Source organism: Scyliorhinus canicula, chromosome 6 (genome assembly GCF_902713615.1).
Source record: "Scyliorhinus canicula chromosome 6, sScyCan1.1, whole genome shotgun sequence".
In the NCBI taxonomy this organism is placed as follows: domain Eukaryota; kingdom Metazoa; phylum Chordata; class Chondrichthyes; order Carcharhiniformes; family Scyliorhinidae; genus Scyliorhinus; species Scyliorhinus canicula.
Window position 1 is genome coordinate 127,414,202 of NC_052151.1, and position 19,010 is coordinate 127,433,211.

General features: G+C 44.0%; 1 protein-coding gene across 1 annotated transcript in view; it reads left to right on the plus strand.

The window, feature by feature from the left end:
- The window catches only part of selenoi (selenoprotein I), an 84,129-nt gene that overhangs the window by 34,429 nt on the left and 30,690 nt on the right, over window positions 1-19,010 (plus strand). The window contains exons 2-3 of the mRNA XM_038800119.1: window positions 10,287-10,355; window positions 10,917-11,025. Of these exons, the coding sequence (XP_038656047.1) occupies window positions 10,287-10,355; window positions 10,917-11,025 (178 nt within the window). The remainder of the gene's footprint in view (window positions 1-10,286; window positions 10,356-10,916; window positions 11,026-19,010) is intronic.

Genomic DNA, 19,010 nt, shown 5'->3' on the forward strand with positions numbered 1-19,010 from the left:
GTCCCTGATGACCAAAAGCTGCTTTCTCCTTTTTGAGGGGGAGAGATGACCGGAGGTGATTTAACCTGTGGTGATTTAAGGCGGACCTTCTTGAATAATCTCAGCCGGTACGGGGGTTGAACCTGCGTGATTAGCCTTGCTCTGCATCACAAACCAGCAGTCTCGCTAACTGAGCTAAACCTGAGCTGGACAGCAACTGAAGACCAGACTTTTAGTTTGTGAAGATGTGGTGCTGTAGGGTAAATCTGGGCAGCGAAGGATGAACAGGGTCTTTTGTTCCATTGCTGAACTGATCAAGAGGGGGCGAAGGCAATGAATGGGCTTAGTATCCAGAGCAGGGCTCAGAAAGGCGTGGGTGACAATTCGAAAATAAAATAAAATCTTGCCAAGTTAACCTGAGGTTCAGATATTTTGTACAACATGTGAAAGCCAGCAGTTTTAAGTTCCATTGAATCAAGTGAGATCTTTGGTCAAATTTTAACAAAGCCAGTCTTTTGCAGCATGTTGGTGGGTGCCCAGTGAAAATCTCAAACATATTGTGCAGGATGTGTAAATCCTCACATTATGCTAACTTGACATCCTGGCAATTGGCATTAATGTCCAATAGTGGAGATTCACTTTGTGGGCAGTGAGGTGTTGGAAGTAAAAGAAAAAGTGCTGATTCTGCTAACAAATGAGACAAATGTTTGGAGAAACATTAGCATTAACCGTTTTGTGGATAGACAAGACATGATTATGTTTGGGCTGCAGCCAGCCCATCATTGGAAGTGGAAAAATTAGCAATTTTAACTAATATCAAAACAATAGGGAGGGAAATGAAATCAGGAAGTCGAGAGCAGCTTGTATTTATATAACTTGTTTAATATCAGAAAATGTCCAAAAGCACTTCACAGAAGCAACATTTGACAGATTTTATGACGCATGCCCAAACACTTGCCAAAGTAGCTGGTTTTTAAAATATGTCTTGAGATAAGAGAAGTGGAGAAATTTCAGGAGGAAATTCCAGAGGCTGGAGCCTTGGCAACTGTAGGCGCAACTATCAGTGTGGGGATGATCAAAAGGCCTGAATTGGAAGAATGCTGATATCCTGGATGGTTGTGGGCTGGGGGTGATTAGAAAAATAGGGTGGCCATGGAAGGTGCAGGCTCCTCTGAGGATACGTGACAAAGGATAATTGTTCTTCAGTATGCTCGAGCCCATTTTTAAATGGTACACGCTCTCCTTATTTTTATATTGTCTTTATGAATTCCTGTGATCACGTGTCTATAAAGGGAAGTGCCTGTGTGCCTATGTAAACTCGTCATGCTATAACTGCACTTTAAAAAAAAAACTTGAGTACCCAATTAATTTTTTCCAATTAAGGGGCAATTTAGCGTGGCCAATCCACTACTCTGCACACCTTTGGGTTGTTGGGGCAAAACCCACGCAAACACTGGGAGAAAGTGCAAACTCCACACGGACAGTGATCCAGAGCCAGGATTGAATCTGGGACCTCGGTGCTGTGAGGCAGCAGTGATAGCCACTCTGCTACCGTGCTGCCCCCCCCCCCCCCCCCCAATAACAGCACTATTCTGCTAGAAGTTCAATGAAGTGGATAAACTGCGATTGTTTGTTTTTTTTGAAATTGGAAATCTCACCCGAAATGGGTATATGTATTTTCAGTACTGAGGAAAGAGATTGTTAGATTGGTCAGGCTCTGTTTATTTTTGTGCATGATACTGATTGTTGTCACTGGAATTGAGAATTTTGCATTTGTAAAAAATTTGTATTTATGTAGTACCGTATGTCCTTGGTTCCTGGCCACTGCCTTCAAATTTGATGAGAGTTCCAGTGGGCAAGTCCACACATTAAAGAGCTCTGCATGCAAGCTCAAATGGAACCTCTGAGAACCTTAAACCCTAATGGACAGTGTTGAGGTGGTATACTTGATACATTGGTCAATGCTAAATCTAGTGTTAGGTACATGTAGCAAAAAAGTATTCTCGCCATCTATTCATTTTGCTGGTTAACTCTATACTGGACTGGAGCACGGCTGGATGGGTGCTGCCTGTCTCCTACAAACGCACAAAATGTTCATGGGGAACCTGGTGCTAAAATATTTGTAGATGACCTGATGCTGGCTCAGGGTTTCGTATGTAGCAGAGCAGCTATCTTGCTGCGATCTATTGAATGCCATCCCTAGAGTTTAAGAAATAAATAAATTATTAGGGCAGCAAGGTAGCACACGTGGCTAGCACTGTGGCTTCACGGTGCCAGGGTCCCAGATTTGATTCCCTGCTGGGTCACTGTCTGTGCGGAGTCTGCATGTTCTCCGCGTGTCTGTGTGGGTTTCCTCCGGGTTTCCTCCCACAGTCTAAAGACATGCAGGTTAGGCGGATTGGCCATGCTAAATTGCCCTTGGTGTCCAAAAAAGGTTAGGAGGGGTTATTGGGTTACGGGGATAGGGTGAAGTGCATTGGTGCAGACTCGATGGGCCGAATGGCCTCCTTCTGCACTGTATTTTCTATGTATTTATGCTCTGCTGATGCTGGAAAAATGGAAATTCTAGCAAGTTGGGCAGCATGTCTGGGAGAGAAGCAGTGTTAACATTTAAGGTCAATGACCTTTCGTGCATTTTGTTTTAGGATACTAACCAGAAGACTCTTTGCCTTTTTATATGTCCATTTTACAATTTGATTCCAATTTTCAATGTTGTGTGTAACTATATGCTGTCAACTCTAGGACCCATTTGGAAGAAATGCCTGTTGAAATTACCATGTTACATAGATACATAGAAGATAGGAGCAGGAGGAGGCCTTTTGGCCCTTCGAGCCTGTTCCACCATTCATCACGATCATGGCTGATTATCCAACTCAATAGCCTAATCCTGCTTTCTCCCCGTAGTCTTTGATCCCATTCTCCCCAAGTGCTATATCCAGCCGCCTCTTGAATATATTCAAATATGTTATTTGGTGAATATTGACCTCTGCAGTAAACCAACCATCCTTTGCACAGTTATATCTGGGATATTAAAATATTTTAAGATATTTATATTTTTATGCATGCATGGGTTGTGGGCATTGCTAGCAAGGCCAGCATTTATTATCCATCCCTAATTTCCCTGAGTGTGTTGCTAGGGCAGTAAGAGTAGAGCACATTACTCTGGATCTGGAGTCCCAATTGAAGACAGGAGATTTCTTTCCCTGAAGGACATTAGTGAACCAGAGGAGCTTTTACATCATGCTGCTAGTTGCATAGTAACTATTACTGATGAAACCTTTTATTGCAAATTTATATACAACTGAATGTAACAGGTGATATGGTGGGATTTGAGCTCTGGGCTTTGGATCACTAGTCCAGATCTTTGGATACCAGTCCAGTAACATAACCACAATGCTTCCATCTGGCAATATCTAATCTTGTGTCAATGGTGATATTTTACCTTCAATGTAATGGCATCCCAAGGTACTTCTCATGCACTGAAATATATAAGATAGTACCTGCGCACTATCAACTCAACCACAATTACATAAAGTTTACAAGAAGTTAATGTGAGCAAATATTTGGTCCGATTTAAAGAGGCACTCGCTGAGCAAACCAAAGGCATTGACACAACTTGGTGACTCATTTTGGTAATGTTTTGCCCAAAAACAAGTACTAGTTCCGAATGGCCATTCCAAATAAGAGTTTTAAGACCCCATATGACTTGATGGCCTCTGAATGGATGACTGGCTACAGAACCACCTCCGAATCCAGAGATTAAGCAGCTTTCTGCTGCTTATTACCAGTCAATGACACCTATTACAATTGCAAATGTCTGAATATTGACCAAAGACTGACTTGGGCCCGACTGATCAGTTCCTTTCGTTTCATTGCCTTCAACATAGAAAAATTCCAAGCCATTTCAGAGAGGGTTGGGCTGGGAGGGAGGGAGAGTGGAGATAAGCAGGCTCACAGCGAGGATAACATTTTGGATAAATGTAACTGGTACAGCACTCACTGCCTTGTTTTGAGTAAGCAGCAGGATCTTGGGGTGGGAAGCGGTGAGAGTTGATTTTCAAAATTGAGATGGGATAAGAAAGCAACATTTTTGAATGGTTTCCATTAAGTACCGCAGTTCTGGAAAACAACTTGCTTTGCTCCCTCAAGATGATAGGACTGTGCTAGCATGGGAGCGCTCTGGATCTTTTAATCCATACCAATTCATTCCAGTAATCCTCATAAAATCGTCACCTTTTTAACCTAAAAAGCATCTATGGTTTTCTTGGGGTTTTTTTTGGAATATGAAACCCATTCAAAGTGACTCAATAGAATTTCGGAAAACGAGGTGCAGCTAAATTCCACAAATGTTGAAATTTATGCAGAATCCAACTGGGGGCTACAGTAAAGTGTTGATATTTCATATTATTTTCAGTGTAACTATTCAAGAGGGATATTCAATCAAACATTCTAAGGATAAACTACACTATCATTTGGTACATTGTGTCTCATTTCCAAATTTTTAGGCTAATTGTGATGAAAGCTCATCACCAATCAGCTACTAAGAAGCTCTTATGTTTTTCATTTGAACGAACTCAAAAGTATTCTCCTGACAAACTTGCAGGTGCCCCATTTTCAACGCCTGTGCGTATTGTACTGTCATGTCTTCTGTAAAGGCTGAATTTTTTTTGGGAATAATTTTTATTCAAGTTTTCAACAACAAATTTTTATCACAACAGAGAAAAACAGTAACCCCTCCCCTCCAATACAAAAACAATAAATTAACAAGAAAAATAAATAAGCGTAAAACCATGTGAACAAACCCCCATAACGAACTCGTAGCCCCCCCCCCCCCCCCCCCCCCCCCCCCCCCCCCCCCCCCGGGCTACCTTCCCCCGATTTCCGTCCATTTTCCCCTGATTCTTGGCCACCCGACTCTTGTTCGTTGGCCACAAACAGGTCCCGGATCAATTGCATGAATGACTCCCACGCTCTTTGGAAGCCGTCATCTGACCCTTGGATGGCGAATTAGATTTTCTCCATTTGGAGAGATTCCGAGAGGTCGGACCGCCAGTCTGCAGCTCTGGGCGGTGCTGCTGACCGCCAGCCAAACAGGATTCTACGGCGGGCGATCAGGGAGGCAAAGGCAAGGGTGTCTGCCCTCCTCCCCAGGAATAGATCTGGCTGGTCTGAAACCCTGAAGACCGCCACTATCGGGCATGGCTCCACCCTCACCCCCACCACTTTGGACATAGCCTCGAAGAAGGCTGTCCAGTACTCCACAAGTCTGGGGCAAGACCAGAACATGTGGGCGTGGTTGGCCGTGCCTCTTTGGCACCATTCACATCTGTTCTCCACCTCCGGGAAGAACCTACTCCTACGGTTTCTTGTTAAGTGGGCTCTATGTACCACTTTTAATTGCGTCAGGATGAGCCTTGCGCACGTGGAGGTGGAGTTGACCCTATGCAGTGCTTCGCTCCAGAGTCCCCACCCTATCTCAATCCCCAGGTCATCCTCCCATTTCGTTCTTGTTGCGTCCAGTACGGTGTCGTCCCTTTCTACCAGTCGGTCATATATGTCGCTACAGTTCCCTTTCTCTAGGATACTTGCGTCCAGTAGGTCTTCCAGTAGTGTCTGTCGTGGCGGTTGTGGGTACGTCCTTGTCTCCTTTCGTAAGAAGTTTTTGAGCTGCAGGTACCGTAGTTCGTTCCCCCCGGCTAGTCGAAATTTCTCTGTCAGTTCGTCCAGTGTTGCGATCCTGTTGTCCGTGTCTAGGTCCCTGACTGTCAGTGTCCCCCCGTCCTGCCTCCACCTTTTGAAGGTGGCGTCAGTCAGTGCTGGTGTGAACCTTTGGTTGTTGCAGATGGGAGCCTTGTCCGACATTTTGGTCAGGCCAAATTGCTGCCGCAGTTGGTTCCAGGATTGGAGGTTGGCTGTCACCACTGGGCTGCTGGAGTGTCTTTTGGGTGGGGATGGGAGTGCTGCCGTGGCGAGGGCCCGGAGGGAGGTCCCCGTGCAGGAGGCCTCCTCCGCACGCACCCACTCAGCTTCTGGCTCCTGGATCCATCCCCTTACTCGCTCGGCTGTTGCCGCCCAGTGGTAGAACTGTAGGTTCGGGAGGGCTAGCCCCCCCCCATGGATTTTGTTTTTTGTAGGACCTTCTTTGGGATCCTAGCATTTCTCCCCCCCCCCCCCCCCCCCCCCCCCCCCCCCCCCATACGAACGCCATGATAAGTTTGTCCAGCGCTTTGAAAAAGTCCTTGGGGATGTAGATCAGAATGGATCTAAACAGGAAGAGGAACCTGGGCAGTACGTTCATTTTGATCGTCTGGACTCTCCCCGCGAGGGAGAGTGGGAGTGTGTTCCATCTTTGCAGGTCCTTTTTTACTTCCTCCGTCAGGCTGGTGAGGTTCCATTTGTGGATCCCTTTCCAGTCATGGGCTATTTGGATCCCCAGGTAGCGGAATTTGTGTCGGGCTTGTTTGAACGGCAGCCCCTTTAGTGCTGCCCCCCGCCCCGCGGGTGTACTGGGAAGATCTCTCTTTCGCTCATGTTGAGTTTGTAGCCCGAGAAGGCTCCAAACTCTTTCAGGAGCGCGATGATTCCGTCCATGCTGCTTTGTGGGTCCGAGATGTAGAGGAGCAGATCATCTGCATAGTGCGACTCTGTGCTCTCTGCCTCCCCTTCGGATCCCCCTCCAATTTTTTGCTGCCCTGAGCGCGATTGCTAGCGGTTCGATTGCTAGTGCGCACAGCAGCGGGGACAGTGGGCATCCTTCTCTGGTGCCCCTGTGCAGCTGGAAGTATTCGGAGTTGGTATTGTTGGTCCGTACACTCGCCATGGGAGCGTTGTATAGGAGCTTTACCCAAGTGGTGAACCGTGTTCCAAGCCCGAACAGCTCCAGTACCTCTGAGGTATTTCCATTCGACTGTAAAGGCTGAATTGATGATTTCTGGGCTCCTGCACATAATCAAGCGACTCAGCTAGATTGCCATATATTCCTTTCAGTGTTGCCACTATTTTAAGCTAGCTGATTATGTATATTACAAAGAAATAGCACTTGTTGAGTGGAGGTACAATTCATTAACTGGGCTTTTCTCTTGTTGGTTTTGACACTTTCTCAACTTTTGTTTTCCAACACTCTTGTGTTAGTGGTGCAACGGGTTTGTTAAGTAAACTGTGTCCACAGTAGTGCAAGGGATGGTGTATTTCATTGCACTGTTAATATTGTTGTGAACCACGCCAATGTTAAATGCGAGAAGATCCCAAAACCCAGAAGGGTAACTTGGAACATCAGTTCAAAGTGGTGCATATGTTTTGTTTTTGGTATAATGTAAGAAACTATGTACAAGCCAGTGAGCAACAGTCCAATTATGTGAACAATTAATAAAAATATTTATTAACTAAAGCCGAAAACACAACAGACTCTAAAGTGTCATAGTGTATTAAGTACACTGATGACTATACAAGCATAAATTTACATGAAACTAGCCCTTGGTCCCCAAATGCATTTATCTGAAATCTGAGACACTCCTTTCCCCAAATAACATCCAATTAAAAGTAACTTTTATGAGCCAAATCCAGCAAGAAATTACCATAACCAGCATCTGGGAAATAGCCTTCCGGTTCAGCGAAGGTGGAAAAAGGCAGCAGCTTTCGGGAGACTATCTGTAACTTGATACAGTTTTGATCTTGTCTTGCTACACTTTGAGGTTACCTCTCTAGCATCGTTGTTTTCCAAATCACATATGTAAAATACTTTTTTCCACTGATGGGTTCACTCGCATCTCATCATTTCTCCTCTTAATATACTCTCTGTTTTTACTTTTGTTTTAAATAATTTTTCCCCAGTGGTTTTAAAAGAAGCTTTGAAAAGACATGTGCCAGATTTGTTACAAGGTTTCTTGGTGTGTCAGCTAAAGTCATGGCGAGCAATCTCTGCACATTGCCTACAGCAAAGATCAATATCCATACTTCAGATATTTTTGATGTGACAGGTTCTGTTGGAATTATCCATTTTTGTTAACTTGAGATTTATTTGTTGTAACTTATTGGGTTTCTTTTAACTGACCCTTGGGATGTAACTACTTTGGTTTGATGGGTTCTGAAATGATTAATAAATGCAATGAATGATCTATAGACTCTGCCACATGGTGGCAGAATAGTGCTTGGAGGATTAAGTCGATGGGTTGTTGGGAGGTTTGTACAAGTTCTCTGGTACCTCCATTTGACTGCTGTAATTCTGAAGCCTTCTGTCCATCAGTTTGGTGACTTCTTGAATGGACATACTGAATTCTGGTCAATCAGAAGCTAGTCACTCTTGAATTTGTGGGTGTGTTGGATCTCCAGGGATGTTTTGAGGGCATTACTGAAATATTTCTTGTTCTCCTGAGAGTCTCCTGTTGAGGCCAAGTTCCACGTAAAGCTGTTTGCTTGTGTCGGGCATCCAAACAACTTGTACTGCCCAGCGGAGCTGCTTTTCAGTGATTTAGAGCCTCGATGCTGGGCATGTTGGTTGTACAGAGGACTCTCCCTGCTGTCTGCCATTGAGAAGATTTACATGAATTCTCAGTGATCAAAGGACTCCCTTCCAGAGTCTTCTCGCACTGCAGTTGTCAGCCAGTGAGAGGCACCACAGACATCTTCACTGGGTAGCAAGTACAAAGAATAGCACTAGCTATTGTACATGGCATTGTTGGATCTTGCAAAAACCGTTAGCTTATCAGGTATCCACAAAATTGACTACCTTCAATCTATCACTACCCACTGCTTATTCCCTGATGACTTGCACACAATGATCTGCAACAATGGAACCACCACCATCTCCATGAAGTTTGGGATCAGACAAGGCTGTGCTGATCACACCAACCCTTTTCTCCATCTTCTCACTGAAATACTGCATCACCTCCAGCAAATTGATGGAGATAATTTTACAAAGCAGATGGGAAACCGTTCATTCTATCAGTCCCAAACCAAAATCACTCCACTTCAGTCATTGAGCCCCAAGTACAGAAGACGCTTCAGCGTGCACTAACTAAAACTAAGCTCCAGTTGGGCCTGGGCCTATCACTAAACACCTGGAAAGCGAATGCCTCTTCCAACCAACCCCACAGCACGAACCCATCACCATCGATCAAAATCACTGACCAGGTCCTGGAATAAGTATACCACTTTCCATATCTTGGGAGGTTGCTTTCTATGAAAGTCAATATAGATAAGAAAACCCATCAATGTGCTAGTCCAACTTTCGGCAGACTGGGGAAAAAGGATAGTTGAGAATGGGGAACTAAGATGAGACTACAGTCGCTGTTCACCAGGCTGCCGTGATCCCTGTGCTTCTCTCTGCTTTTGGGGACTTGGACAAGGTTCTATTTACTAATCCTTCAAAAGCATCTTTCTAAACTTGTTGTCATTACAACTGCTATTAAAAATTCTCCTACAGATAATCAAACTCATTGAGTTAACTATTGTTGTCGTATTATGCACATTAAAGGCAACAAATGGTGTTAATTTGGGGAAAATAGTAGAAAATCCTAAAAACATGCAATAGGTCAGACAGTAACAGATTTTAACCTTTGTCAGAAGTGGAAACTAAAAGATGAAAGTTTTTTTTCTGGTAAAGTCACCATAATCCCAGATGACCACAGGCTGTTTTCCCCTATGAGGGGGAGAGCTAACTGATGGTTATTTAACCTGAGGATCATCACACCTCTGGCAAGGTTGAGAAGGCAAGGTCTTCATAAAACAACCTCAGCCGGTAGAGGAATTGAACCTGCGCAAATGAACAAAAGGTGTGAATGCAGTTAGTGATCTCGGAATAGGGATTTTCACAATTAAGAGCAGTGACCAGGTTGATTTGATTCAAATGCTGAGGAACCAGTACGTCGCAATGTCTATAATTTGTTCATTGTATAGCATAATCCTTTTGACTAGAGGTTTGAGCTCTAGGAGTTAACTATTCTTGATTCCACCTGGGGTAATGGGGGGTAAACTACAGCAGGCTTGTTTGGGTGCAACATTATTTGATTTGATGTTGATGAAGACAAAGTAAATACTATATTTAACTTCCTCCCCATAAGAGCACGACTGCCATTGACTGAGCACTTTACTGCAATTTGTGGTGGTTGCAGTAGCCAATGTATTCCTTCACTCAGCTGAAGCAACGATATCTAGTTAAATATGCAATAAAAGAAAAATCCAGCAACGCACCAGTTATGAAGAAGCCTTATTTTGCTTGCATCATGCGATAGTTACCTTCTTTGTAAATGTTAAGATTCAGTTCTTTAAATAAGTATATAAGAGTTTTTTTCTCTTTATTTCCTTTGCAGTATAGTGCAGTGGACACGAATCCGTTGTCTGTATATGTTATGCACCCATTTTGGAATTCTGTAGTTAAGGTAAGAGCATATTACGATGAACATTGTATATTATTGGATCCTTGTATGGGTTCTTTTATATTCAGGGCTGCATTAGAGATTTTGGAATAAGTTTGACAAATATAAATATATATTTTTACCAGAATAAGGAAGAAATCATATCAGCTTGCATAGAAGTCTTGTAAAATATAACTTGGAAGTCATGGGCTTTCTGCCATGTAAGAGATGATCCTGACAATGCTATACCTGTACTGTAGTCATCTTTTAGAATACCTTTCACAGTGCCAACAGCTTCATGTTGCATGGGATGGAGGGAAAAGGCATATTAGGAACAGTGAAATTGGGTGTCACTGATATTGAGATATTTGCTGAAGACCCAGATGGTGAGAATGACCAGTGATAGTCTTTGGTCTTTATTCATTATAAAATGGTCCGCTTTAAAAATAATGGACAGCCAACCTGGTCTGACATATATTCAGTATTAGGTTATAACTTTTGAATTACGTTTAAAGACTAGTTGACCTAAAGTGGAGAAGTTCTGCTCTCCCTACTTATCAACCTTTTTTCTTTTTGCTTTTATAGATTTTACCTACATGGTTGGCACCAAATCTGTTGACGTTCTCTGGTTTCATGCTACTAGTGCTTAATTTTTTTATGTTGGCCTATTTTGACTATGATTTCTATGCTTCAGGTAAGAGCTTGGATTCTATGCGTGTTTAAAAAATATAATTGAAGCTACGTAAAGGTAACCCATTCTGTAGCTCCAATGCACAAATGCCTAATTTCCTTCACAGGGTTCATTCTGATAACAGTGTAACTCAGCCAGCTCAATTGTTACCTATGTTCTATGCATAACAGTTTTTCTGCAACTGTCATTTGCATTTCATTTATTATGTTAATTGTAACTGCAGATCCCCATACAAAAGCACATTGCTGGCATACTGCCACTGGTCTGTGCGATCCATGTGCACGTTTAATTGAATCACTCATTCATAACTGTGTATAATGCATTGGCCCCTGTCCAAGGGACACAGTACTCCTGCACCTGGTGCCTCTTACTCCTTGCATTAAGCACAATGCTGTGCATTATGTTGTGGGGTAGTGATGAGCAATTCGGTGGGCCAGAATTGCTGTGAAGCTCCCTCTAATGGCACTGTCATATAGCCTCATCTCAGCAACTGCCCCTGGCCCCATGTAGAAAGGGCTTACCTAATGAATGGCTTGCCTCCCCTCAGCCTGGCAGTGTATGACAAAGCTTTACATGCCTTGGAACAGATTAGACTTTTTTGATGGAACATACAGTGCAGAAGGAAGCCATTTGGTCCATCGAGTCTGCACCAACCCACTTCATCCCTCACTTCCACCCTATCCCCGTAACCCAATAACCCCATCTAAACTTTTTGGTCACTAAGGGCAATTCATCATGACCAATCCACCTAACCACATCTTTGGGACTGTGGGAGGAAACCGGAGCACTCGGAGGCAACCCACTCGGACACGGGGAGAACGTGCAGACTCCACACAGACAGTGACCCAGCGGGGAGTCGAACCTGGGACCCTGGCGCTGTGAAGCCACCGTGCTACCACTTGTGCTGCCCTGATTTCAGGATTTTTGATCATCTGCTTTCTTGGCGCCAAGGTTCCTTGGAAACGTGATAATTATCAGGCAGAGTTATCTCTTCGCTGAGATGCCCAGAAAAAACAAAGCTTTGAATAGAAATGTTATTCCGAAGCCTCATTAGGCTCAACGGGAATTAAGAAGGCAAAGTTGTTTTCTTTCTCTGTCCGCTCCACTAATGGCTGAGGTTCTCAATAATATCTTGGTGAGTTTGAGAAGCACTGATAAATCACACGGTGGATCTTAAAAGATAATTGAAGAGGCCTTGACCGGCACGATGGCACAGTGGTTAGCAATGCTGCCTCACAGCTCCAGGAACCCAAGTTCAATTCTGGCCTTGTGTGACTGTGTGTGGAGTTTGCACTTCCTCCCTGTGCCTGCGTTGGTTTCCTCCCGGGTGCTCCGGTTCCCTCCCATAGTACAAAGATGTGAAGGTTGGGTGGATTGGCCATGCTAAATTGTTCCTCAGTATCCAAAAGATTAGGTGGGGTTACTGAGAAATGGAGATAGTGTGGGCATGCTGAAGTAGGGTGCTCTTTTCAAGGGGCAGTGCAGACGATGGGCTAAATGGCCTCCTTCTGCATTGTAAATTCTATGATTCGAGCGACTCTGGGCAGAACTAGTGACACGGTCTAAGTCCATGGAGTCACAATTAAGAGTATGGAGGCAGCTTTATCTGATGACAGTGATCTGATTGCCGCACTGGAGACACCAGAAAAAGACTTATTTTCAACATACCGGGAGATGCGGACTCTCTATTGTTCAAAGGCACAAGCATGTCGGGAAATGCGGACTCTCTTTGTTACAAGGTACAGTTGGGCACTGTGTAATTTGGTTTGTGGCTCTGTCGGTGGGCATGTTGTATTAATTGTTTTTGGGTTTTTTTTCTTGTTTGGGTTCTGTTCTTATTGCTTTGGATTAGATTTGAGGTTCTCCACTATGGGGTTTTATTCTTTATATTAATATATAGTTTCCTTTTTTTGTTATTCAACGTGATGTTTAGTTGCTTGGCTTTTAATTTTTTTTATTTGATCTATTTTTCTCATTCCCACAGTTGGGAGTCTCCCAGCTAGCAAGGGAGTTGGTTAACGGGACTGGGTTGGAGGATTGGCTGCAGCTCATTGAAGTTGTTAGAAAATGAGCTTAAGAGTTTTAGTTTTGTTTAATGTAGGTTTTGATTTTAGAAGTCTTTCTTTGCCTCGCTTTTATTTGTTTTTGGGTGTGTTCACAATCAATGGCGATGGTTGTTTTTGGGGGGTGGAGCTAGTTTGCTGACTATCTATTGGTTTTTCTTTGCCTAGTCTTCTGACTTGGTTTGGTTTGGCTATCTTGGGTGGACCTTTTTTGCTTTATCTTTTCAGTATCCTTGATTGATCTCTCTTGGTGGAAATGGCTGACTCTGGATTAAGGCGTGGTGAAAGACTTCCCAATGTGGGCAGCATGGTAACACAGTGGGTAGCACTGTTGCTTCACAGCTCCAGGGTCCCAGGTTCGATTCCTGGCTTGGGTCACTGTCTGTGTGGAGTCTGCACGTTCTCCCCATGTCTGTGTGGGTTTCCTCCAGGTGCTCCAGTTTCCTCCCACAAGTCCTGAAAGGCCTGCTGTTAGATAATTTGGATGTTCTGAATTCTCCCTCTGTACCTGAACAGGTGCCGGAATGTGGCGACTAGTGGATTTTCCCAGTAACTTCATTGCAGTGTTAATGTAAGCCTACTTGTGACAATAAAGATCATTAGTATTAATTTGTTTGGTCACCTGGAATGTTAAGAGTTTTGAATGACCCAATGAAGAGGTCGAGGACAGCTTAAACTCCAATGTTGTTTTGCAGGACGATCCGCTTGTGTGTTGGGGATCACCAGGCTGAGCAAGGGGTGGGTTGGGCAGATTTTTCATTCTTCTGGTTTTGATGGCAGTGCAGGGGTACGGCGATCCTAATTAAGAGTTCAGTTTTCCCCCTCGGATTATAGCTGACCCCAATGGATGATATATGTTTGAGGCTCCCTGTCGAACCCCCCAGTTGTCATGGTCAATCTTTATGTCACCAGCTGGGATGATTCTAATTTTATTAACTTACTGGCCACCCTACCCAACCTCGACTTTCATCAGCTTATTTAGGTGGGGACCTGCATTGTGTTTGGACCCTAAATTTGATTGTTCCAAGCTGAAATCTCTTAAATCTCGTGTTCCACTGGTGTTAGCCAGGCCTTTGTCTTTTATGTCTCAGATGGAAGGGTGGCGGTTTCTTGACTATTTTGCACCCAAAGTAGAGAAAGAGGCTTGAGTGAAGGTCTGGGGCAGGCCTTCTGTTTTTTCACATGTCCACCATGCGTATTCTTGCATTATTATTTTTTTTGTTGGTTTGGTTAGGGTTCTCCTTCCTTCGTTGATGACAGCTAAGTACTCAGCAATTATTATTTCTGAGCATGTCCCACACTTTATTAATTTAGTGCAAGAGTCTGGCCCAACCCAACGTCCACCCTAGAGACTACACAATACATTGTTAGCTGATAAATTTTGTACATGTGCCCACTGCCATAGATGACTACATAAAATCTAACCGGTCCGATTCAATCTCTCCTTCCACCTTGTGGGAGGCTCTGAAGACGGTCCTTGTGGGAGTGGGAGGCTATCTCTTACAGGGCATGTATGTTAAAGACATTGAAGTTGGAGCAGCAGAGGCTGGTGGATTTCAATTTACAAGATGTTCTCTGAGCAACTTGTACCTTTTATTACTGGACCTGTTCAACGATTTTCTATCTGGTGAGTTGCTGCCCCAGACCTTCACTCAAGCCTCTTTCTCTACTTCTTGAGAGGGACAAGGAGCTGAGAGTATAGTTCATATTGCCCTATCTTGCTTTTGAATGCGGACATTAAGGTACTCGCTAATGTATTGGCGCTTTGGTTGGAGCCTTACTTTCAAAATATAATTTCAGAGGATCAAACAGGCTTCATGAAAGGCCGACAATTGCCAGCCAATATACATTGCCTGTTAAATGTCATCCATTCCTCCTCTCCTATACGCGAGCCTGAGGTGATAGTATCTCTTGATGCTGAAAATTTGAGAGAGTGGAATGGGAGTATTTATTTGGAATGCTTGAGGTTTCGATTTGGTCAGAAATTTGGTTCACCTGTTATATAATGTCCCTAAATACCAGTATTCGTATGAACGCTTTGAACTCTAATTATTTTTAGGGAACTAGGCAGGGCTGCTCACTTTCTCCATTCTTGTTTGCTATGCCAAGAGTTGCTTTCTGTAGTGTATTAGTCGGGATAAGGTGGAGCATTGGGGTGTCTCTGCGAATATCCCTCCATCGGCAGCATAATGAAGTTGCTTTACACCTTCTGCTCCTTCTCTGGATATAAACTGAATTTAGGCAAGAGCGAATGTAGGCCAGCACCACGGTTCAATTCCCGTACCAGCCTTCCCGAACAGGCGCTGGAATGTGGCGACTAAGGGTTTTTCACAGTAACTTAATTTGAAGCCTACTTGTGACGATAAGCGATTTTCATTTTCATTTTCATTTCCTTTCATTTCATGATCATGTTTCCCGGGTAATCCCTTTTTCGCCTTCTAATATGACCGTTTGCTATTTGTGGTCCAGGTGGCCCACCACAGTGCCGCACTTCATAAGTTGAATTACACAAGCCTGGTTAATAGTGTTAAGATAGATTTGCAGAGGTGGAACAACCTCCCTCTATCCTTGGGTAGGATTCAAACTATTAAAATCTACGTCCTCCCAAGATGTTTGTTTGTTCTTTCAATGTCTTAGCATTTTTCTCCCCAAATCCTTTTTTTACCAAGTTTAACAAATTGATATAGTTTATTTGGATTGGTAAGAATCCCAATATCTGCTTCTAAGGGATAGGGCTTAGCCCTCCCCAATTTATTGGTTTATTATTGAACACCTAATGTTCAACACTTTTGTTTTTTGATCAGTGGCCCCAATTCTATTTGGGGACAAATGGAGGCCAGTTCCTGCATTCCTTCTATTCTTCTTGCCAGAATCACGGCACCATTGCCCTATTCCCCTGCTAGATTTTCCTCAAACCCAGTGGTGGCCTTCTCTCTTAGGATTTGGAAACCGTTTAGACAGCTCCTTCCTGTGTCTTCACTAGCCACTATTTACAACAGTCCCCTCTTCCTACTTTCTGGCTTGGACCCAACATTGAAATCTTGGGAATTGATGGGTCTGGAGTGTTTTGGGGACTTGTTTGTGGAGAGGAGGTTTGCCAGTTTTGGGGAATTAGGTGATGAATCCCACCTGCCCAACTCCAGCCTTTTTTGGTATCTCCAAGTTTGCAAATTCTTGTGAAAGGCTTTTCCTTCCTTTGACAGTACCTCCTTCCTTGATGGAGAAGCGTTTGGCTTGGCCGGGCGAGGAACCTCTATGGCCACATTTTCCAATGGGATTCTGCTACATTAACCGGTGTAAGGGCAAAATGGTAAAGTGCATTGGGTCCCATTCTTAGTAGTGAGGTTTAGAGTGAGGCCCTTCACACGGGCAACTCCACGTCTTCATATGCTCGGCTTAGTCTAATTTAATCAGATGTTACACAGGACCCACTTGACTAGGATGAGTGAGTTTTCCCCAAATGTTGAGAATAGGTGTGAGCACCGTTCTCTTGACCTGGCTAGCCACACGCTTATGTTCTGGTCCTGCCCCAAATATTTAGCCTTCGGGGCTTTATTCTTTAATACCATGTTGAAGATACTCCATGTGGATTTAGACCCATGTCCTTTGGTGGCCATATTTGGGATGTAAGATTTGCCAGTAATTCAGCCTGGGATAGAAGCAGCTATTGTCACCTTTGCCTCGCTGACAGCCTGAGGTGAATATTGCTTGGTTAGAGGTCTTCCACTCTGTCCAGTATCCCTGCGTGGTTGGGGGACTTAATGTCATTCCTATACTTGGAAAAAGTCAAATTTGCCATTATGGGGTTGGTGGGCGGGGGGGGGGGGGGGGGGGGGGGGGTTGGAGGAGAGGTTCTATCAGTCACAGTTAGTTGTTAGGGAGTTTAGGTTAGGTTTAGTATTTAAGTTAATTAAGTGGTTTTTTTTTACTTGCATATTTGCTTGTGATTGATGCATTGTTTTCTTCTGGTTTGTTGAAAAAAGAGTTGACCTACCTATATTGCTGTCCCCAATGTCACAAAGCTTGTGATCTGCCCATCATTTTTGAAACATAGGCTTTACCTCCAAATCTGTACTTCATAACTCCTCTGGCCTTGACCTCGCAGGGACAGCAGCTAGGTTGTGTGGTTCATCTGCAGGTCACCTTTTCTTTTAAAAAAAAAAAATCATTTTGGGGATATTGCGTAGCTAGCTAGGCCAGTGCTTATTGCCCATCCCTAGTTGCCCTTCAGAAGCTGGTGGTAAGCTGCCCCCTTAAGCCGCTGTAGTCCCACAATGTTGTTACGGAGGGAATTCCAGGACTCTGACCCAGTGAACGGGAAGAAACCGCAATAAATTTCCAAGTCCGGGAGGTGAGAGTCTTGGAGGGAAATCTCCAGATGATTGTGTTCCCAGGTATCTGCAGCTCTTGTTCTTCTAGATGTTAGTGGTCTTTGGTCTGGAAGGTTGTGCTTAAGGGACCGTGGGGAGTTCCTGCTGTGCATCTTGTCGATCATACACACTGCTGCTATTGTGTGTCGATGGTGGAACAAATGTTTGTGGAAGGAAGAAGTAGCAATTGAGCAGCTTGCTTTGTCCTGAATGCTGTTGAGCTGAGTGTTGTTGGAGCTGCACTCATCTGGGCAAATGGAGAGTATTCTATTACTTGGTGATTTATGCTTTTTAGATGGTGGACAGGGGGGTTAGGACATGAATTACTCGCTGCAGGATTCCAAGCCTTTGACCTGTTCTGTTAGCCACAGTATTTATATGGTTAGTCCAGTTCAGTTTCAGGTCAATGGTAACCCCAGGATGCTGATGGTAGGGATTCTGCGATAATAATGCCATTGAATGTCGAGGGATGATGGTTTGATCCTATCTTGTTCAAGATGGTGATTGCCTGGCACTTCGATCAATATCCCTTGCCACATGTCAGCCCAATCCTGGATATTTTCCGGGTCTTGCTGCATTTGGGCATGGGCTTCTTAGTATCTGAGGAGTTACAAACATTGCTGAACATTGTGCAATCATCTGCGAACATCCTCACTTCTTCTGACCATTTGATGGAAGGAGGGTGATTGATGAAGCAGTTGAAGGTGGTTAGGGTTAGGTTGGCCTTGAACTCATGCTGTGGTGTCCAAGAGCTCGGAGGACTGACATCCAATCATCACAACCGTCCTCCTTTGTGCTGGGTATGGCTCCAACCAACAGAGGGTTCCTCCCTGAATACCATTGACTAGTTTTTGTTGCTGCCTTAATGTCAATTGCCATCACTCTCACCTCTGGCATACAGCTCTTTAAACCAATGCCACAATGATGTCAGGAGCTGAGTGACCCAGGTGGAATCCAAACTCTGTATCCATGGGCAGGTTATTGCTCAGTAAGTGTCATATGATAGCACTGTTGATGATCCCTTCTGTCATTTTGCTGATTGGTAATTGGCCAGGTTGAATTTGTCTTGTTTCTTGTGTACAGGACCTATCTGGGCAATTTTCCACATTGCAGAGTAGATGCCAGTGTTGTAGCTGTGTAGGATCAGGTTAGCTAGGGGTGTGGCAATTCTGGAGTTCCAAGTCTGTGGGACTGCAGTATCCAGTGCCTTCTGTTGTTTCTTGATATCATGTGAAGTGAATCGAATTGGCTTAAGACTGAACTGTGATGCTGGGGACCTCCGACGGTTGTATCATCCACTCGACAGTTTGACTGAAAATTGTTGCGAATGCTTCTGTCGTTTGAGACAAATGTGCTGGGCTTCTCCATTATTGAGGTTGCGGATATTTGTGGAGCCACCTTCTCTACTGGGTTGTTTAATTGTCCACTGCCATTCATGGCTAGGTGTAGATCTGATCTGGTTATGGAATAATTTAGCTCTATCTATTACTTGCTGTTTATGTTGTTTGGCAAGCAAGTGCTGAGTTGCTCCTTCGCCAGGTTGACGCATCATTTT